General features: G+C 36.9%; 1 protein-coding gene across 1 annotated transcript in view; it reads left to right on the plus strand.

Annotated features, from left to right (window-relative positions):
* The first annotated feature begins 286 nt into the window (after positions 1 to 286).
* LOC6042848 (mucin-2) overlaps positions 287 to 19,586 on the plus strand; it is a 30,736-nt gene continuing 11,436 nt past the window's right edge. Inside the window, exon 1 of the mRNA XM_038264923.1 lies at positions 287 to 647. Within this exon, the coding sequence (XP_038120851.1) occupies positions 645 to 647 (3 nt within the window). The 5' untranslated portion in view covers positions 287 to 644. The remainder of the gene's footprint in view (positions 648 to 19,586) is intronic.

A 19,586-nucleotide genomic window follows, 5' to 3' on the forward strand; every position in this document is an offset into this window, starting at 1 on the left:
TTTGAAACCAAAATTATATTTAAAAGAAAATGTAAATTTGTTAAAATTTATTATGAACTTGCAAAAATTCAAAGTTCTAAAAATTATTGAAATTTAAAAAAATACCAAAAAATAACGATATATAATAATTTATAGCAGAAGATGAGATCACCCTGACGAATCTTCTTCTCCTCGAGAAGATAGCGGATGACGACGAAGAGGTCTTCGGCTAAGCCGCGCGCGTTGGAGCTCCACTGGCGTGGTATAAAAACAGTCTGACAACTTGAAGCACCTTTTAGTTCTGATTTGAATTTTCACCGGACAACGGGCGACGACAACAAGCTCCTGTGTCCGTCGTAAAGCGAGTGCGTGCGAGTGTGTGTGCTCATCACTGCCAAATTTTGTGGGAAAATTTCGTTTTGTGTGTTCGTCGTGGCATGCTTTGTGAAGTATATTTGGGGACCTTTTTGGAGTGAAGACATTGGAGGGTGTGGTGGACGATTGCCTTCCACGTGGTTTGGCCAGGTGGGTCGCTGAAGAGACCGTTTCAAAACCGGAACTAGTCGTGATTAGTGGGCCAAGGAGTGCAACAGCAAGTGCGATTCTGACTGAATATTACGCAAGGATATCGTTATCTCGGAAGTTGGTGGCAGGAAGATATTAAAATGGTGAGTGAGTACCGGCTCATCGAAACGTCTCAACAGTAGTTACACTGGGACTAAATGGCAAAGTGTAAACCCGTGGGGACCTTGCAAGGACCTCTCTGAACCGGCTGACTCGCATGATTGATTGCAAGTATGGTAACTTTTCCCCTCCTTCATGCGGGTGAACCGGTAATAAAGAACCTGCTGCTGAGAAGGCTGAGATGATGCCTGTGTACTTTGTTGCTGTGAAAACTACACCCAAAAGAGTAGTTAAATAATATGGCTACCATTGAACACCATCAAACGCTATTAGACCTTTCGTGTTAAAACGTTACTGTAAATCACTCGCGACGCGATTTTTTGCAATTAAATCAGCGAAACAACGTGAATATTTCAAGCAAGAATTAGCACATTAACGCATGATGAATCCGTTAGATTTTAAAATTAAAGCATATGATGACAAATCATTTAGAGTATATGTGATCTCATGTATCATGTTTATGAAAAACTGCCGTTTCATCCATTCTCTGGACTCGAGTCTAGAATTGTTTTATGTTGCTTTTTCAAGTCTAGATAGAAACAAAACAATACTTACAATGTTTGATAAACCCTATTCCATCATCATTTTTTCTTAATGGATGTTGCTTTGCATGCAATTAAGTTAATCATTTTATAGATCTTAATTATTTGTTGATTAGGCATATTTTAGGAATCAATCTAGTATTTTTTTTAATAAATGATAGATTTGAAAAATAAGATTTATTAATTTTTTAAAAAAATCTTCATCAATATGCATTTTTATATGCCTAGTTAAGCTATTTCAAATTGTGGAATATCGTAGGAGGGAGTAAAAACCTGATTTAAAAGCATATTTTTTAATTTTGAAGCAAAATTGTTTCATTTTTTTTCCTATATGTGGTCCAAAAATATTTTTTAAAGGATCCTTAAGCCCATTTTAAAAATTAATTTAACATTTTTAAAATTAGCATTGTATTATTGATGGTTTATAAACAAGTATTTTTTGTATAAATTTTATTTTCTGATTTTTTAGTTTGCAATAAAAAATTTTTGGATTCTGATTTTTCTGAAAATTGGGTGGAGAGGATACAAACTAATACAAAATAATAATAATACACTGTTTAAAAGTTTCCCATACAATCTTTACCCTTGAGTATTATAAGTATTAATAGAAAAATGGCCAATTTTGGTCATATTGATCGAAAAGGAAGCGATACATCAAACTTGTTACCACCGTTCAGCTGTTAGTATAGGAAACTTGAAATGATTTGCTTTTTTTGATCATATGGATTTTGTAAAATTTCTGTCCCCTCTCTTTAAGTATGGACACATTTAACATTCTCTAACTATTAATCACAGATTTGAAATATAAACAAAGCAATAAACTTTCCCAAAGTGTTCTAACCTGTTATGCAATTGTACTATGTAAGCAGTTTCCAATTAACAGAAAAATTTATATTACAAAAATCAAATTTAATAAAGTTGGGTTGCTTTACGCTTTTGTTATAGTTGTTCTGATTGAACTGGATAATTTTTGTAGATATTCCATACAACTAAATATAATTTACATAGTATTTGAAGGTTGTTTTTTAAACTTAGTGACGCAGTGTAGGAAAACAATCGAAAACTTTTCAATGTTATTTACATCAACCAAAACCTCTAAATGAATAAACTCATGCCATTTGAAGTGTAAGAAAATAAAACTGCACTTTCGTGTTCAAGCCTGCTAAAGTGCTTAAAAGTTCAAAGAGCTCTAAAATTCCCGATAGACTCGATAATCGTTTGAAAAATTTCCGCATTTGCCCACCCAAAACGCACTAAAGATAAGAAGAAAAGCCGATGTTGACAATTTGAGTTTGCACTCAATATTGGCACTTCAATTTTCGAATAGAGTAGCCAAAAGCAGCGTGACCTCATGCGACGGTGCATATATTCGCACTTCAACCCATCCCCAGAGGTGACCAACAACCGACTTGCTCATGCTGGTTGTGGTTATTTTGCGAAGAAGAAACCTGTCCGCTGATTGTGTGACCTCCCTTCGACAATTGCTTTTGGGGCGAAACGAGAGTCCGTACACGTATAGGAACGTTTATTGCCTCCCCAGTGGACAATCAGAAGATGAAAGATGATCTTCGCAGGTTTCGTCCGCCAAGCCCTTTCCCTCAGATAATGCCATTGGCCACACCTTACAGGCAAAAGACATCCTTCCACGAACTGGTTTCGTGGAATGAAGTCATGTTTTGACTTGAAATTGTCTGTTTTTCGGTCCTTTTAAAATTGTTTAAATGGCTAGCGATCAACAAACTGCTCGTTACCCTATAGTAATCATCCTCATTTACCTTCATAAATTACACCACGCTGCTTAACGGACCTACCAGCGGCCGTCAGAAAGCCTCTGGGGTAGGACTTCCCTTTTTCTCCGTTTTGTTTCTTTAAACCCGTTGCTAACCTTCAGGGGCCTATATCTGGAGAAGATCTCAGCGTGTTGGAAACTCCGAAAACCAGCTGCGGTCCGCGCAGCCGAGAAAGATGTCCATAATTTTCACGCTACTGGTCGTCGTCGCAGACGACTTGGGACATTTTGGAGAGTCTTTCATTAAAAACTCGGTGCGGCATAATCACTGCCAGAGCATCTCGTGGATGCTGCGTGGACAGTTTACCGTCCGAAAATTGGAAGATAACCTACTCAGACAGATTCTTCAGTAAATCTGTTATTTTAATTTAAATTTTGTTATTTTGCTACTCCGTTTATTTTTTATCTATCATTCAAATCATCATTGTGAATGTTTGAATTACGTATTTTCCTAATATGTTTTTCAGTTGTCTAATTCAACTAGCACTTTTACAACATAACAATGTTTTTTTTTGGATTGGAATAGCTTTTACAGTCATCCTCCCTCATGTTCAGAACAGTTTACGGATTGTCTAATGCTTAGAAAAAAAAATCGATAATTGAACATTTAGATTCATTTTTCCTTCCATTGTTTTTTTTCATCTATTCTTTTATCGACCTATCAATAAGCTTCATTTAAAAAAAAATGTATCAAGTTTTTTTAAAAGAAAATCATTGACCTTTGAAACAAAATTTGGAAAACTTTCTGTTACAGATGCGAACTAGCTTTGCTTCATTCCAGGAGTGCATATTTTCTAATAAAATAATAACTTCAAGCGCTTTTACTAATACAACTCAAGCTTTATTATGATCAAAAGAATGTAATGACATTTATAGTGAAACCATCAGTTTCAGGTATTTCACAATTGTGTGAGGTATAATATATTTTTTTCATTCAATGACAAGATTTGTTTTTTTTATTATCAAAGTAAGTATTTTCCAATTCCTAGTTGTAAAATGAATACCATGGATGCATCAACAACATAAGCCATTGCTTTATTTTATTTCAAGTTTTTGTCCCTCCTTTCCCGATCCTTTTGATCTTTTCAAATATTTTGAATTTTGGTCCAGCAGATTGGTACAATCGTAGAAGTCGAGGAAAAACTATTTTCATAAATTTATTGATATTTTGCAAATGTTTGGTACTGTTGTCGCGATCTTCAATTCTGTCTCTCCTCTTTCTGTCCTAGGTTAGCTTAATATTTCTCGCCGCAAATTGCCAATATAAGCAAATAATTATAAATGTTTGGTAGAAGTATAACTGTAATGATGTACTTTTTGCTTAGAATTACGATAATAAGTCTTGAAATTTGAAAATCATTATATTATTATAATCATAGAATTAAGTAAATACTACTAACTGGTGATAATCTACACTTAAATCTAAAGAAGAATAGCCGTTTTTATTTTGCTTAATTTGTTTTTTATTGTGCTTTCGATTTTAAAATAAATATCTTATAAGTATTTACAAAGAAAAGACAACAAATAAAATGATACCAGTCAATGTCAAATTTACATACACATTTGTTAAATTTTACATACTATCATCAGGGGTGACATTGAGTCTGGGAATGAGATTAGGTCTAATCTAATCTAATAGGTCTGGGGGTGAGATTGGGTCAAACAAAAAGGCCGAAATTTGTATGATCAAATCTCACCCGCAGACCCAGTGTCACCCCTGGTGACGGTTAGTATAGACTTTATTGCTTTATACAAAAATATTTTACAAATTATCTTGAAGTCACTACCTTACAGGAGATTTTAGAGCAATAGAGATTTGGACTTATTGTGTTTTTACCTATTTTAATCAAAATCAATCAAAAAATCAGAACAATAACCAAAAAAATACTAAAACAGCTGTTTGAGATATTGGTCCTGATTTGCCAAAAATGTTGGATGAAAAGTCATTTAAAATTATATATATTTTTTAATTTAAAATTATGAATATACGTTGTTTTTTCAAGAACATATAAAATTAAATAGAAAATATTTCAAGCACTAGCACTGCAGATCTGTAAACTAAAATTTCAACAATGTTTACCTTAAATAAATGCTGATATATGATGGTTCCTGGGAGTCTTTTTTAACAATGAAAATTCGACCTTTGGTTGTTCAGTCTAGAGAGTTGCTCTCCCCCTTTTTTCAAATGTACGTTATTATTATTGTTTTTTATAATGTAAAATGTACCTAAGTATCAAAAACTACTCGTTAATAAAATAATTTAAAGCTAAAGATATTTTACTAAACCCTATCATCAGAGTTCATCAAATCATTAAAAGCATGTTAGAAGTGAAGAAGACACTGTTTTGAATAAAAAACACTAACAATGCTATATTTTGAAAATTAAATATGCTTCTTTTTTAACATATATTTGAAATCAAAACTCATGTACATGCATCTTCTGCTTTAGTCAATATTCAGCACTTTTTTTATAAAATTATAATATTTAGCACTCATATGTTACAAAAAATAGCCAAATTAATTCACATTTCAAAATCTCAGAGAACTGCTCAGTTGCGCTGCTACCTTGCCGTATCACAATCAGGACGAAACTGAATAATTTTAACGTGAAAGATGCTTAATCCAAAACGAAACGACCGCGTCAAAGTGTTGTCACGGTGGGGCGGAGTTGACACGTGATGTGACTTGGCGATCTCAACTTTCCTGAGGTCATAAATCAATTTTTAGCGATAAAAACCCATCTTCTGGCGACTTCTGGCAGCGTCTTCTTCTCTGGGTTAACGTTCCGAATAAGTTCAGCCATCAGCGGCAGCCTGTTTAATGTCACTCAAACTCGCTGACGGCGCTCGTCAAGATCGTCAGCAAAAGTAATATTTGGCAACGAAGCGTGTGACCTTGGGCAGATTTGCGACTTCCCCCGTCTGCTCATAGCAAGGTGACACGTTGCAAACACAAAAAGGTGCTAATTACAGTGCTCCATGTCACAGATTGGGAAGCAATTTTGCCCTTTTGTAGAAAAAATTGCGATTTATTAGCACGTGGTCTGTTCGCGAAGCATCTTCCTTCCACCATGCTGAGTTGGTTAGTGCTCATTTATGGGACTTTGGTGACTTCCTTATCCGTTCGGATCATTAGTCAAGTTTTGATTATATTGGATTGTTCTCGGATCGGATTAAATTGATTGGGTATTCGTTAGAACAACGGGATTGATTTTAACGGCTATTTGTCGAAATTCTAAGCCTTTTTGCATACTTGATTTATTTTCGTTGTATTTGATAGTCATTTTATTTTACTCGCGTTTGTCAAGGTTTTAAAGATTATAAATTAATAATTAATTTTTAAGTAAAATCATATTCAAAATAATTCAAAAAGTTGAAAACTTTAAATAAATATAAAAAAATCTTTCGTTTGTAACATTATTCCTTTTGACAAAGTTTTACGGAAATAGAAGAAGGATTGGGCCGGAAGCTGTGTGTGCTAACAGAGTTCGTCCCTTAAATTATTATTCAATCAAAACAAAATTGTCAAATATTAAAACCCTTCCAACCCCAAATTTCTAGATAGAATATTCTGCGATTGTAAACATTCTGCAACAGGTTCATATTCGAACGTAGATAACACACCCAAGTAATAAATTATCTCCAACATCTGCATAGAAAAACGATACAAGACAGAGGTATACGAGGTGCCGAAGCGCAGAAACCTGCCCGTTTGTCCGTCCATGAACGACGGCAAGGTGGGCTTCGAAGGTTCGTCAAGGTCGCGACCATAGATCATGCGTTTTGTTGTTTTGTTTTTTTTTTTTTTTTTTTTTTTTTTGAATTAAATATACTTTATTGAATCTTTCTTATAATAATTACATTTGGTTTACATAATAAGTGGTCAGCTGTGGCTCTTCAGCTTTAGTTTGCTTTTCGTGATTTAAACACTGTTCATTTTATAACTTTAAAAGTATATGATTTATCATTTTTGTAACACTAGGTACAATGAGGAAAAAAAAAGTTAAGAAAACATAACCTAACCTAAAACTAACTTAATCTTACCATAAACTAAACCAATCCTTGAATCAAGGGGTATTCAGATATAGCACATTTTTCCCTGAATTTCAAACATTTTTCTTGAATCTTCTGATCCAACATTTTAACTTCTGCTAATTCATGAACCTCACTTGATCTTGTCCAGCCAGGAACATTCAAAACCATTTTGAGTACCTTGTTTTGGACACGCTGGAGCTTCAATTTATGAGTTCTAGCGCAACACTCCCAAACAGGTACTGCATACTCAATAACGGGGTAAATTATTTGTTTGTAAACTGCTAACTTATTTTTCAAAGATAGCTTTGATTTTCTGTTAATTAAAGGATACAAACACCTGATGAGAATGCTGCACTTGTTCAATATTTTATCTACATGCTGCCGAAACAAAGTTTCGAGTCAAGTATGAGACCTAAATAGACAACTTCCTTTGACCAGGGTATCGAAACATCATTCATTTTAATCAAAACATCATCCTTTGGGACAAATCTGGCCGATTTGGAAAGTGGAAAAATGATGGTTTGAGTTTTGGCTGCATTTATGCGAATTTTCCAGTCGCCAAAGTATTCGGAAAGAACGTCAAGACCCTTCTGAAGACGGCCAACTAAATATCTGGTTATTTTACCCTTATAAATAACGGCAGTGTCATCAGCAAAAGTGACAACACACCATTACCAGGAAGAGTAGGCAAATCAGATGTAAAAATATTGTACAGAAGTGGGCCAAGAATACTTCCTTGGGGAACCCCAGCATCAATGTTGAATAATCCAGAAGCAATCCCATTCAGAAAAACCTTGAACGATCTCTCCGAAAGATAGTGCTGGATAATTTTGATAAGATACATTGGAAAACCGTATAAATACAGTTTATGTATCAAACCATCATGCCAAACATTGTCAAAAGCCTTCTCAACATCCAACAAAGCCATAGCAGTTGATTTAGACTCAAGCTTGTTCTGCTTGATGATTTTAGTTACTCTCGTAAGCTGATGAGCAGTATTATGTCCCTTTCGGAAGCCAAACTGCTCATTCAAAATTATATTATTATCGTTGGTAAAATCCAAAAGCCTTGAATAGATGACCTTCTCAAAGAGTTTGGACAGACTACTCAAAAGACTAATGGGACGATAACTTGTTGGCGATGTTGGATCTTTTGAGGCTTCAAAATTGGTATGACTTTGCCCAGCTTCCAATTGGTGGGGAAGTAACCAAGTTGCAAACATTTATTGAAAATATTGGCTAGATGTTGAAAGAACTGATCACTCTGTTTTTCAACACTAGATTAAAATGTTATCAAAGCCTGGAGCTTTCATATTTTTCATTTGTTTAACTGCAACTTTGACTTCCTCACCAGAAACATGGGAATCTGCAGGAAATTCAAAGGTAGAGTCATTGATTGTTGAAATACTATTGGCAACTGATGTTTCTTTACGGCTGGTCATGGAAGCGCCAAGATTATGTGAACTAACAAAATGAAGCCCAAGTGCATTTGCCTTTTCCTCGGATGTAATCAAAGGAGAATCCTCAACAATAAGAGGAGGAATAGGCTTTGGTTTGTTTTTAAGAACTTTTGAAAGTTTCCAAAATGGTTTTGAATAATTCCCAAGCTGGCTTACATGTTTTGAAAATTCTTGATTTCTGATATTGTCAAGTCGGTCTTGTATGATTTTGTTCAAATTGTTCACTGAAATCTTTTGTCATAGTCCCCAGTCCGTTGATATTGTCTCCTATAAACATTCCTAAGTCTAATCAAGTGTTTAGTATCTACGTCAATATCAGTTACCTTAAAATTAACAGGAACCTCCCGAACGTTGGCAGCCTCTGCTTGGTTGATAGCCTGCTGGATCACCTCCAGCGAACGATCAATATCGGCAGAAGTTTCCGGGTGTTGATCATAGTCGATGTTGCTGTCGACCACTTGCTGAAACTGCTGCCAGTCAACGTTGTGGTAATCTTTCCGGGTTGGTTGCCGCTGCGGAGTAACGGAAGCTCCAACCTCCACAACCACCGGATAGTGATCAGAACTCAACTCTTCAAACACCTCAGGATGAGCCACGTTCTCAGCCATATTGGTAATGAAGAAGTCGATGATTGAGTGATTCCCAGACCGAGCCACCCTCGTTGGACGATCCGGACTCACAACGTTGTAGTATCCGTTTTGCAGATCGTTGTGCAGAATCACTCCGTTCCGATTCCTCCTGCTGTTGCCCCAAACTTCATGCTTCGCGTTGAGGTCACCAGCGATGATGTACTTTGCGCTCCGCCGTGTCAGCTTCTGGATATCGCTCTTCAGTTTTGCTGCTGAACCATCTCTGGAATTCACCTGACGTGGGCAGTATGCAGCAATGAAGAGTACTGGGCCAACCGAAGTGGGAATTTCCACCCCAACGGCCTCGATGATGTCCAGCTTAAAGTGTGGCAGCCGGCGTGGCTTGAGATCACGATGAACAGCGACAAGCACACCTCCTCCTCCAGAGGTGGTCCTGTCGAGCTGCGTCGCGATCTTGTAGTTTTGCAGATAAACTTTTTCACCGGGCTTCAGATGAGTTTCCGTGATGGCAGCTACGTCGATCTCCTTCTCGCGAAGAAAATCCACCAGCTCTAAATTCTTCCTCCTAATGGAGCAAGCGTTCCAATTCAGCAGCTTGAGGGACCTACGATCCATACTGGATGACGAACGAGGTCAGCACTTCAATCTGCTGGGTCTTGGTTTTGCATCCACGCAGTGCAGCGGACATCTGTTTGAAAATATTGAGGAGTTCGGTTGAGGTGTAAAGATCATTACCATTTTCCTCAACTGCTGGTTCTTGGGTTGGTCTTGGCTCCTGGCTGAAGCCCGGTGGTGGTGGTCTCGGCTTCTGGCTGGAACCCGGCCATGGATGATTCACCTCAGCTCTCTTCCTGGGATCCAACGGCAACGGTGCCAAGTTTGGGACCTGGCGTCGCGGTTGAAGAGGTGGAAAATTTTGCTCCACCAGGGCTGGAGGAGTTCTACGACGCTGAGGCTGATTCTTCGTCGATGCTTGCTGCCGAATTTTCACGAACTCAGCTCTCTTGGGGCACTTTCGGTCGGTTGACGAGTGCTCACCGTTGCAGTTGAGGCACTTCACCAGCGAATCTTGGATGCACTGGGATGTGATGTGCGCATCGGTACCACATTTGGCGCAACGACGCTTCAGGTGGCAGTTCTTACCTCCGTGCCCGAAACCCAGGCAGTTGAAGCATTGTGTGACGTCACGATGCACTGGTCGGTATCGCTCCCACGACACGATAATGTTGAAAACCGCTCGAATTGCCTTCAGCTCAGGAAGCGTCGTCGATCCCTTAGCCAAATGCAGCAGGTAGAGCTGGTCACGGTACTTGATGTCTTTGTTGCGTCGGCTCATTTTGTGCACGGCCAACACATCCAGTTTCAAAACTTTTAGCTCGGCAGCTAATTCCTCCACTGGCATGTCGTACAGACCTCTGACGACGATTTTGTACGGCTTATCCATGGCGACATCATGGGTAAAGTACTCCGCCTCGTTTTCGGTCAAGTAATCCTTGACCAGTTGATAGTGCTGCCTGGATTGCACCAGCACCTTAAATCCGTCCTGACACAGACGAATGTTGCCTAGGACTTTCCCAGACTTGATGAGTTCAACCAGCCCCGCTCGAAAGTCGATCGTTGCTGCTGATTGCCGCACATAAAAAGGAGGCAGTTTCTCCTTTCGCTGTTTCACTTCATTCTCCTTTGCTTCCGCTACCTGGTCCTCGTCAGGCAGTCCAGCGAACTTGTTGTTCTTCAAAAGCTGCTCCTCGTGCGACGAAGAGTTCTCCTCCTCCTCATCCATCGGTACAGTACCGTCGCTCTTTTTCGTCTTTTTGCTGTTCGATGTCACTTCCAAAAGCACCTTCCTTTTGGAAATCCCCGGTTTTTGGCCATCAGTTGAGGCCTCAACCTTCCTTTTGGAAATTCCCACTTTTTTGCCTGCTTGAGCCGCAGGTAGGGCAATATTGCCGGCGTTTTGCGCCGGGACGCGACGAGTCATGTTGATACAGACAACCTTCACCAACGAATGCTCGGATAACAATGTTGTTGTTTTGGTTCGCCCTCAGCTTGAACTCAGCTTACTGGAAATCAATAGTTGAATATAAAACTGTAGATTTAAATCCAAATTTTACGATTGTAAGAAGCAAATTGCTAAATTAACATTATTAACATTTTTTCGACTTCTCAAAATGTAACTGAGCAGTTCTCTACGGAATCGGTCTTTTTTCTTTAATTTTAATTTTTGTATTTTTTAATCCGGCTGAAACTTTTTTGGTGCCTTCGGTATGCTCAAAGAAGCCATTTTGCATCATTAGTTTGTCCATATAATTTTCCATACAAATTTGGCAGCTGTCCATACAAAAATGATATGTGAAAATTCAAAATTCTGTATCTTTCGAAGGAATTTTTTGATCGATTTGGTGTCTTCGGCAAAGTTGTAGGTATGGATATGGACTACACTGAAAAGAAATGATACAAGGTAAAAAAAATTTGGTGATTTTTTATTAAACTTTTTGTCACTAAAATTTGATTTGCAAAAAACACTATTTTTAATTTTTTTTATTTTTTGATATGTTTTAGAGGACATAAAATGCCAACTTTTCAGAAATTTCCAGAATGGGCAAAAAATCTTTGACCGAGTTATGATTTTTTGAATCAATACAATTTTTTCAAAAAATCGTAATATTGGTCGCAAAACTTTTTCAACTAAATTTTTCGATGTAAAATCGAATTTGCAATCAAAAAGTACTTTAGTGATTTTTTGATAAAGTGCACCGTTTTCAAGTTAAACCCATTTTTATGTAACTATTTTGAAAATAGTCGCAGTTTTCATTTTTTTATATAAGTGCCCATGTTTGCCCACCTTTGAAAAAAATATTTCTGAAAAGCTGAGAAAATTCTCTATATTTTGCTTTATTGAACTTTGTTGATACGACCCATAATTGCTGAGATATTGCGATGCAAAGGTTAAAAAACAGGAAAATTGATGTTTTCTAAGTCTCACCCAAACAACCCGCCATTTTCTAATGTCGATATCTCAGCAACTATAAATCCGATTTACAATGTTAAAACATGAAACATTCGTGAAATTTTCCGATCTTTTCGAAAAAAATATTTTTAAAAATTTAAAATCAAGACTAATATTTCAAACGGGCCAAACATTCAATATTACGCCCTTGTAAAATGTGAGTCTTGATTCAATTTTTTTTTTCGAAAAGATCGGAAAATTTTACGAATGTTTCATGTTTTAACATTGTAAATCGGATTTATAGTTGCTGAGATATCGACATTAGAAAATGGCGGGTTGTTTGGGTGAGACTTAGAAAACATCAATTTTCCTGTTTTTTAACCTTTGCATGGCAATATCTCAGCAACTATGGGTCGTATCAACAAAGTTTAAAAAAGCAAAATATAGAGAATTTTCTCAGCTTTTAAAAAAAAATATTTTCAAAGGTGGGCAAACATGGGCACTAATTTAAAAAAATGAAAAACTGAGACTATTTTCAAAATAGTTCAGTAAAAATGGTTATAACTTGAAAACGGTGCACTTTATCAAAAAATCACTAAAGTACTTTTCGATTGCAAATTCGATTTTACATCGAAAATGAAGTTGAAAAATTTTTGCGACCAATATTTCGATTTTTTGAAAAAATCTGTAATGATTCAAAAAATCATAACTCGGTCAAAGATTTTCTGCCCATTCTGGAAATTTCTGAAAAGTTTGCATTTTATGCCCTCTAAAACATATCAAAAAATAAAAAAAAATAAAAATAGTGTTTTTTTTTGCAAATCAAGTTTTGCAAATAAAAAGTTAAATAAAAAAATCACCAAATTTTTTTTACCGTGTATCATTTTTTTCAGTGTAGTCCATATCCATACCTACAACTTTGCCGAAGACACCAAACCGATCAAAAAATTCCTTCAAAAGATACAGATTTTTGAATTTTCACATATCATTTTTGTATGGACAGCTGCCAAATTTGTATGGAAAATTATATGGACAAACTAATGATGCAAAATGGCTTCTTTGGGCATACCGAAGGCACCAAAAAAGTTTCAGTCGGATTAAAAAATACAAAAAAAATCGAATGACCGAAATCTCAGAGAATTGCTTAACTATTAAAGTTCTATAAAATGTATAACTGATGTCACTCACACTAAATTGCTATTTAAATTTAAAGAACAAGTGTTCTTCATTATCGCAAACCATCCTACTCATCTTACTTTTATATAAACCAGCGGGATGGTCTCATCAGACCATCCCTCTGCAATAAAACAAAACAGTTCAAAAGAGGAGTTGGAACCACTCCTGCATCCTTGTACGAAACCAGAAATTCCAACATCGGATGATGATCCGAAGCGGACCAAAAGTACCTATTCGATTCGAAAGATGTTCACCGCTGATTGATTTAATATTCGCACGAGTGACCTTGCCGTGTTGCCGCACCTCGACTGTGGAGGCAATTTGTCACTTTATAACCACCCTGGTACGGTTTCGTGCCAAAATTCAGCAGATATGACCCGCAATAAAATTTAGAGTCCAAAATTAATCTTTTGATGATTTCTGAATACTGCGTCTTCGAGGTTAAAAGAATCATCCGTCGTCGGTAGAGAAAAAAATCAAAATAACAGGTGGCAAAGGTCATCCGGCTTGGCGATGTAGCCAATTAATTACTATATAATGATTAATATAAGACACAAGGTATATTATATGGATGGTATATGGAAGCCGGAAAATTGATGGCTGAACTTGCAACAAAATTACTGGATATTGTTTCAAATATATGGTTAAGCTAAATACTTAAGAAGACATCTTTCAATCGTCTTCCTACTTGACCCAACCACAATTAACGTGGCCAAACTTCTCAAAAGCGGTTCGAAGACCCTCAAGATGTCACACTCATTAATCATCTCAACGTCATCTTGTGAGCAATCAAGTGCACTTACGTATGCTGAGTATGTTTGTGATACGTCCTCCCAAAAACGGAGTAAAGCTTCAAACCAGTTATGCCGAAAAATGAGACACAAAAAAATGAAGATTAATAATTGAGCCTAACGTCATGATTCGAAATCCGGACACTTAGTAGCATATCATTTTTGTTATAGCTGGCAAAACATCATGTAATAAGTTGGAAATGTAGAAATGTCATCAGGATTTAGTATAAACAGTCAGTTTTAAGAGAATGCATGCAAAATATGTCTTTTCTAACAATTTTTCATCAGAATTTGAAAATTAAAATGACTTGTTGTGCTTCGAATCCCGGACACTGTTAAAAGCTGATTCGCAATCCGGACACTTTAGCTTCGAATTCCGGACACTCGTTTTTGTTAATGAATCGCACAAATTTGGACTGAAATGTTAGTGAATGGCATTCTTCAGGTCTCAAATAAGCTGTTAACATCGAAACAATTGATATTTTATATAAAAATTTGCTAGAATTTAAGGAAATCAAAACCATAAATTTCTGCTTTGCCTTTCCGGTGCTTCGAACGCCTATGAAATATTTCACGTGAAATATTTCGCATTTTTGGTAAACTTATAATTTTATTGTATTTAATTGTTTTGGCATTAAATACAGCGTTCAAACAAACTTTAACTGAAAGTTGGTGTTGGAATTCATCAAATAACACAGATTTGACATTCATAATGCGAACTTATATCCAAATAATTGATAAAACAAGATGAAGTGTCCGGGTTTCGAAGCGTCCGGGAATTCGAATCATGACGTTACCTTACTCAACATTTTAATGTATAATCCGATGTTTGCGAGACTGAAGGTCGAAAAAGAAGACTCCTTCGTGGAGGAGGTGTCGTCACCTTTGAACTCATGCGTATCGGAACTTCCTGTTTGGGCACATTCTTAACAATACTATTGAGATAATGATGTTTAACGTTAATCAACGGGTTGGGGAAAACTGGTGTGACCACTTGTGAGTAAGCAAATTTGTATACACTACACACAACTTAATTATCATAAGAAGGCGATTTGTAATCTTACTGAGACTATATTCTAATGCTGAGCTTTAAATGTTTTGATTATCCCTACAATCTGCGATTTCGGGTATTTCATGACATCTCATTTGTTCCAATTCACTCCAGTTGAGGGAACATGAAATTTTATTTGTTATTCATTCTTAAGCAAAATACCATTTAGGATTTGCCGATTTTTTGCTATTTTTGCCTTCCTTACTTAGGTAACGCTATAATCCTGCTCTAAAAGTCGACTTTTCTTAGAAATCTCGTACACCTACCATCATGTATACCTATCAACACAGAATCGAAAACTGAACAAATGTATGTGTGTATGTGTATTGTGTGTGTATTAGGGTGTTTGAACAAAAAAAAGTTCTCAGATTTTCCGATACCTCGTGACGGAGGGGTGGTACGACCCCTACCATTTTTGAACATTCCGAAAATGCGTGTTTACCAATTATTTGCAGACTGAAATTGTGATGGTTCGGAAATTTGGTGTCAAAGGGACTTTTATGCAAAATTGGATGCTCGATTTGTTGTTGTGCTCAGAATTCCAAAAAAAAAACGAAACGAAGGGGAAAGTGGGGCATGTGTAACAAGCTAAGGAAATGCACGTTATAACACATTAAAAACTTTAAAAAATCTGTCGGATTTTTTTATAATCATCTTATTCCAGGTCTTGACTAAGACTTTGATAGAACACTGAAAAAAACAATTCTCGAAATCGTGAATTAAATTCACGAATGAGAGAACCACGAAGGAATATATTCACGTTTATAGAGCAAATGCATCATACTCATGAATAAATTCCTTCGTGGTTCTCACATTCGTGAACATAATTCACGATTACGAAAATTGATATTTTTCTGTGAACAAGTGTTTAAAAAATCCTGTTTTTAATGTAAAAAATTGATTTTAACATTTTTGATTTTCCGTGCGTTCTACCCAACTAGTAAGGCAAAACGAGCAATGCATGAAACAACATGTTATTTTGCTAACAATTGAAATGTTATCACTTAGATACATCAGATTAGAATGTACTTGAAATGTTTCTTTCATTTTCAGATTAAAAAATAAAGTTTACTTTAAATTTGATCGTTTTTAAGAAAAACAAAATAACTTAGATGATAAATAGTAAATTTTCATAACATCACTATATTTTGTGTGGACAATTTTTTATCAACTGTTTATCAGTTTTTAATTACTTTTATGTATTTATTTCCCAATAAAATATTAATCTTCTCATTGAAAAGTTCCGGCGACAAAATTGGGCGAAAAGCTCACCGCCCGGAGATCGCGAGTTGGCGCGAGCGAATGAACACCGCGAAAAAAGATTCAGGGGTGCATTGGGGTTAAATGCTTCAAGTAGCTTAAGTTAACCACGATGGATACTCCAGGCTATATTGGATTGTTATGGGTCACCCAGGAACTCCCGGAAGTAATTGCCTGGATATCTACATAATCAACGGTGTTTTATATGGGTGAACCATCGGTACGGTTTCAGATAACTTTAATGAATCACGATTCAATGAACACCCTTAAGTAATGGCCTGGTTTAAGCAGACACCCATGCCATGATTTCCTGAATTTCTGGATAACCCAAAACATTCCAACAAGCTGCAGAGTAAATATCGTTGTCCACTAAAGTTACCTTAAGTTATATCGATTGTAATACACCCATGTAAACCCCCGTTGATCAGGTAGATCATCAGGTCATAACTCTCGGGAGTTCCTGGAGAACCCATAACAATCCAACATGGCGAAAAGTATCCATCGTGGCTCACTGAAGCCTGAAGCTATACCGATTGTTAATTCACCCATATAGACCCCCGTTAGATCTAGGCCATGACTTCCGGGAGTTCTTGGATACCCAGATTTGAGGATGGCCCCTTATCAGTGTTTTGTGGATGACTTCTTATATAAATGTTTCGTTTATTTGTAAATAAAGTACATTCAAAAAGAAAATCCCGTTTTACGCCAAAACCCCGCAATAGCGCTCCCCCGATTTGAAACCCCGAAATAACGCTCCCCAGAATTGCGCTCTTCCTCGGTTTGCGCCTCCCAAAAAGAGCGCACTTTAGGGATTTATTGTACTCAGTTACATTTAAAAACGGGTTTGAAAGATTGGTCTAAGTTGGTTTTTGATGCTTAACACTGCAAATATGAAATTTACCGGAAGTTCCGGATTACCGAAACTGTTGCCCCCAAAAAAGCCCATGGTGGATTGAAAAACCTTCTCCTCAAATCAAATGCAACTGGAAGCAACCCGCCGATACATTCGATTGCCGCAGTGCACAGAACCCTCGCCAGAGCTAGTTTTACAGATTGGAATCAAGAATTAGCCACCCTTACCTTTCATTTACCGCCAGAACATTTGAAATCGGCTAATTTCCATTTTTTGAGCGACGTTCCTTCAACGTTCGACATTTCCAAATGTTGATCCAGCAAACAAAACAGCGCGCTGCTGACAGACCGCGGATGAACTTTTCTTTTGTTCTACTAGGGAAATTGGGGGTAAAACGGTCAAATTGGCAAACATTATTGTATTAAAATTTTGCCATTCTGGTGCGATTAAATGGTCAAATTTGATGTAACAATGCCTAATTTACTGTAAAAATGAATTACATCGCTTCAAAGTAGCGATATTTACTAAAAATAATTATTTTCTAGTTAATCCGAATGACGAAATAATCATTTAACCCCAATGCACCCCTGAATCTTTTTTCGCGGTGTTCATTCGCTCGCGCCAACTCGCGATCTCCGGGCGGTAAGCTTTTCGCCCAATTTTATCGCCGGAAGTTTTCAATGAGAAGATTAATATGTTGTTACAGCAATTCGTAATTTTTCCATACTAAAAATCCATATGGTACACTTGCCCCACCTGAACAAGACTTTTTAAAAGCTCTCAACAAGCATTCGATTCAGTAGTCAATATTACATGGAAAGCCTAGTTTAAGTTAATTAACAGAGCAGAAAAACAGCCTTTTCAATACAATATTCAAAATACGAAATTCTCCACCGTTGTATCGACACGCTACAAATTCGCTCCCAGAACAGTAACCTAAACGTAAAATCCTAAACTCAAAGTTGATTCTTATGGGAAATTTAACGTACTTTCAGAATATGTAAAAATATTGAGGTGTTTTCTTTTAAATTTCCGAGTTACATCCAAAAAAACTAAAAAAAGAAACGTCAAATCGTTGTAACGTATCGGCAGAGTCGAGGGACATAAACTTAAAATAATATTTGTAACGACCATACTTTAATACAATAATGTAAAAACATATCATGTGAAACAATGCTCACCTACCAGGTAGAATGAATCACGAAATCTACTGGAATACATTAATTGGAACATTTGTTCCTATTGCGGGTAATTTTATGTTGACCTGAAACGATTGAAGAAAAAGCAAGAAATCCCATCATAATATCCATGTTGATTCAAACCACTGAGGACAAGCCAGTTTGAAACCAAATCAGATAATATTTGGCTTGAGAGTCCTTACGGGCATCCCCTACAAAATGAATCTGAGAACATTTTTCTAATACTGAGCTGTGTCAAATATTTAAAATCATCATTATTTCAACATTTTAGAAACGAGTTAAACTTTGTTCCTAAAAACTCTCTTTAACCTTTCTAAAAACTTCCTGCTACGGTCTGTCGGTTATCCTCGCCGGCAGTAATTTATTGTCATCAACGTTGTTGCGAATTCAAAAGTTAGAAAACCGACCCGCCAGAGATGAGTGTGACTTACCCCGGGAGGAGCTCTCAGATTGAATCAACACCGCCTAGCTGTAATTTGCATATTTTATAATTCAGTGTTAGGCACAAAAAAGCTGCTTGGTTTTTTTTTTCGTCCGATGCAAGTTGCCGGCTAGCCGACCCCAAACGGAGAGGAAACTCCCCGAAGAAACCAGTTAGGATGGCCTCTCACCGGGGGGGGGGGACGACCGACAAAGTGCGTAGTCGCATCTTCGTCATCGATGTCGTTATTGACAGTGAACTTGCGGTGAGGTTGTTTCCCCCCTCTTCAAAGCACAACCTCTGTAGCTCAAAGTAGCGGACTTTGGAGACTCTCTGGTGAGCTTCAGAGGTTCGTCATGCGTGATGCGACAACGAGATCTGTACGCGAGGTTCGTCGCTAATGGATTTAGCATTTAAATCATCTGTTTGCTGACATTGGTATGTCCGCGGTACGGGTGATGTGATAATTATACACTGATTCTGTTCTTTATCAGGTACACATTACGCAAAGCACACAAAACTCTCTGTTTTTGGGGGTTGTCACACTGAATTGATGATTAGTCAATATTTTCCAGTTTTTTTTTTAAGATGGATTAAACCACGCGGAATAGTTTTGATAAGATCTCTATAGGCACAGTAGGGTTGACCTTTGCGCAATCAGATATTCAAATGATTCTACAAAACTTTGTCAAAACTCCTCAACTGAATCCACCAGTTCTGATGGACTTTTCACAAAGGAATTTTTTGAATTTTGAATTAAATATACTTTATTGAATCTTTCTTATAATAATTACATTTGGTTTACATA

The sequence above is a fragment of the Culex quinquefasciatus genome, chromosome 3 (genome assembly GCF_015732765.1).
Source record: "Culex quinquefasciatus strain JHB chromosome 3, VPISU_Cqui_1.0_pri_paternal, whole genome shotgun sequence".
Classification (NCBI taxonomy): Eukaryota; Metazoa; Arthropoda; class Insecta; order Diptera; family Culicidae; genus Culex; species Culex quinquefasciatus.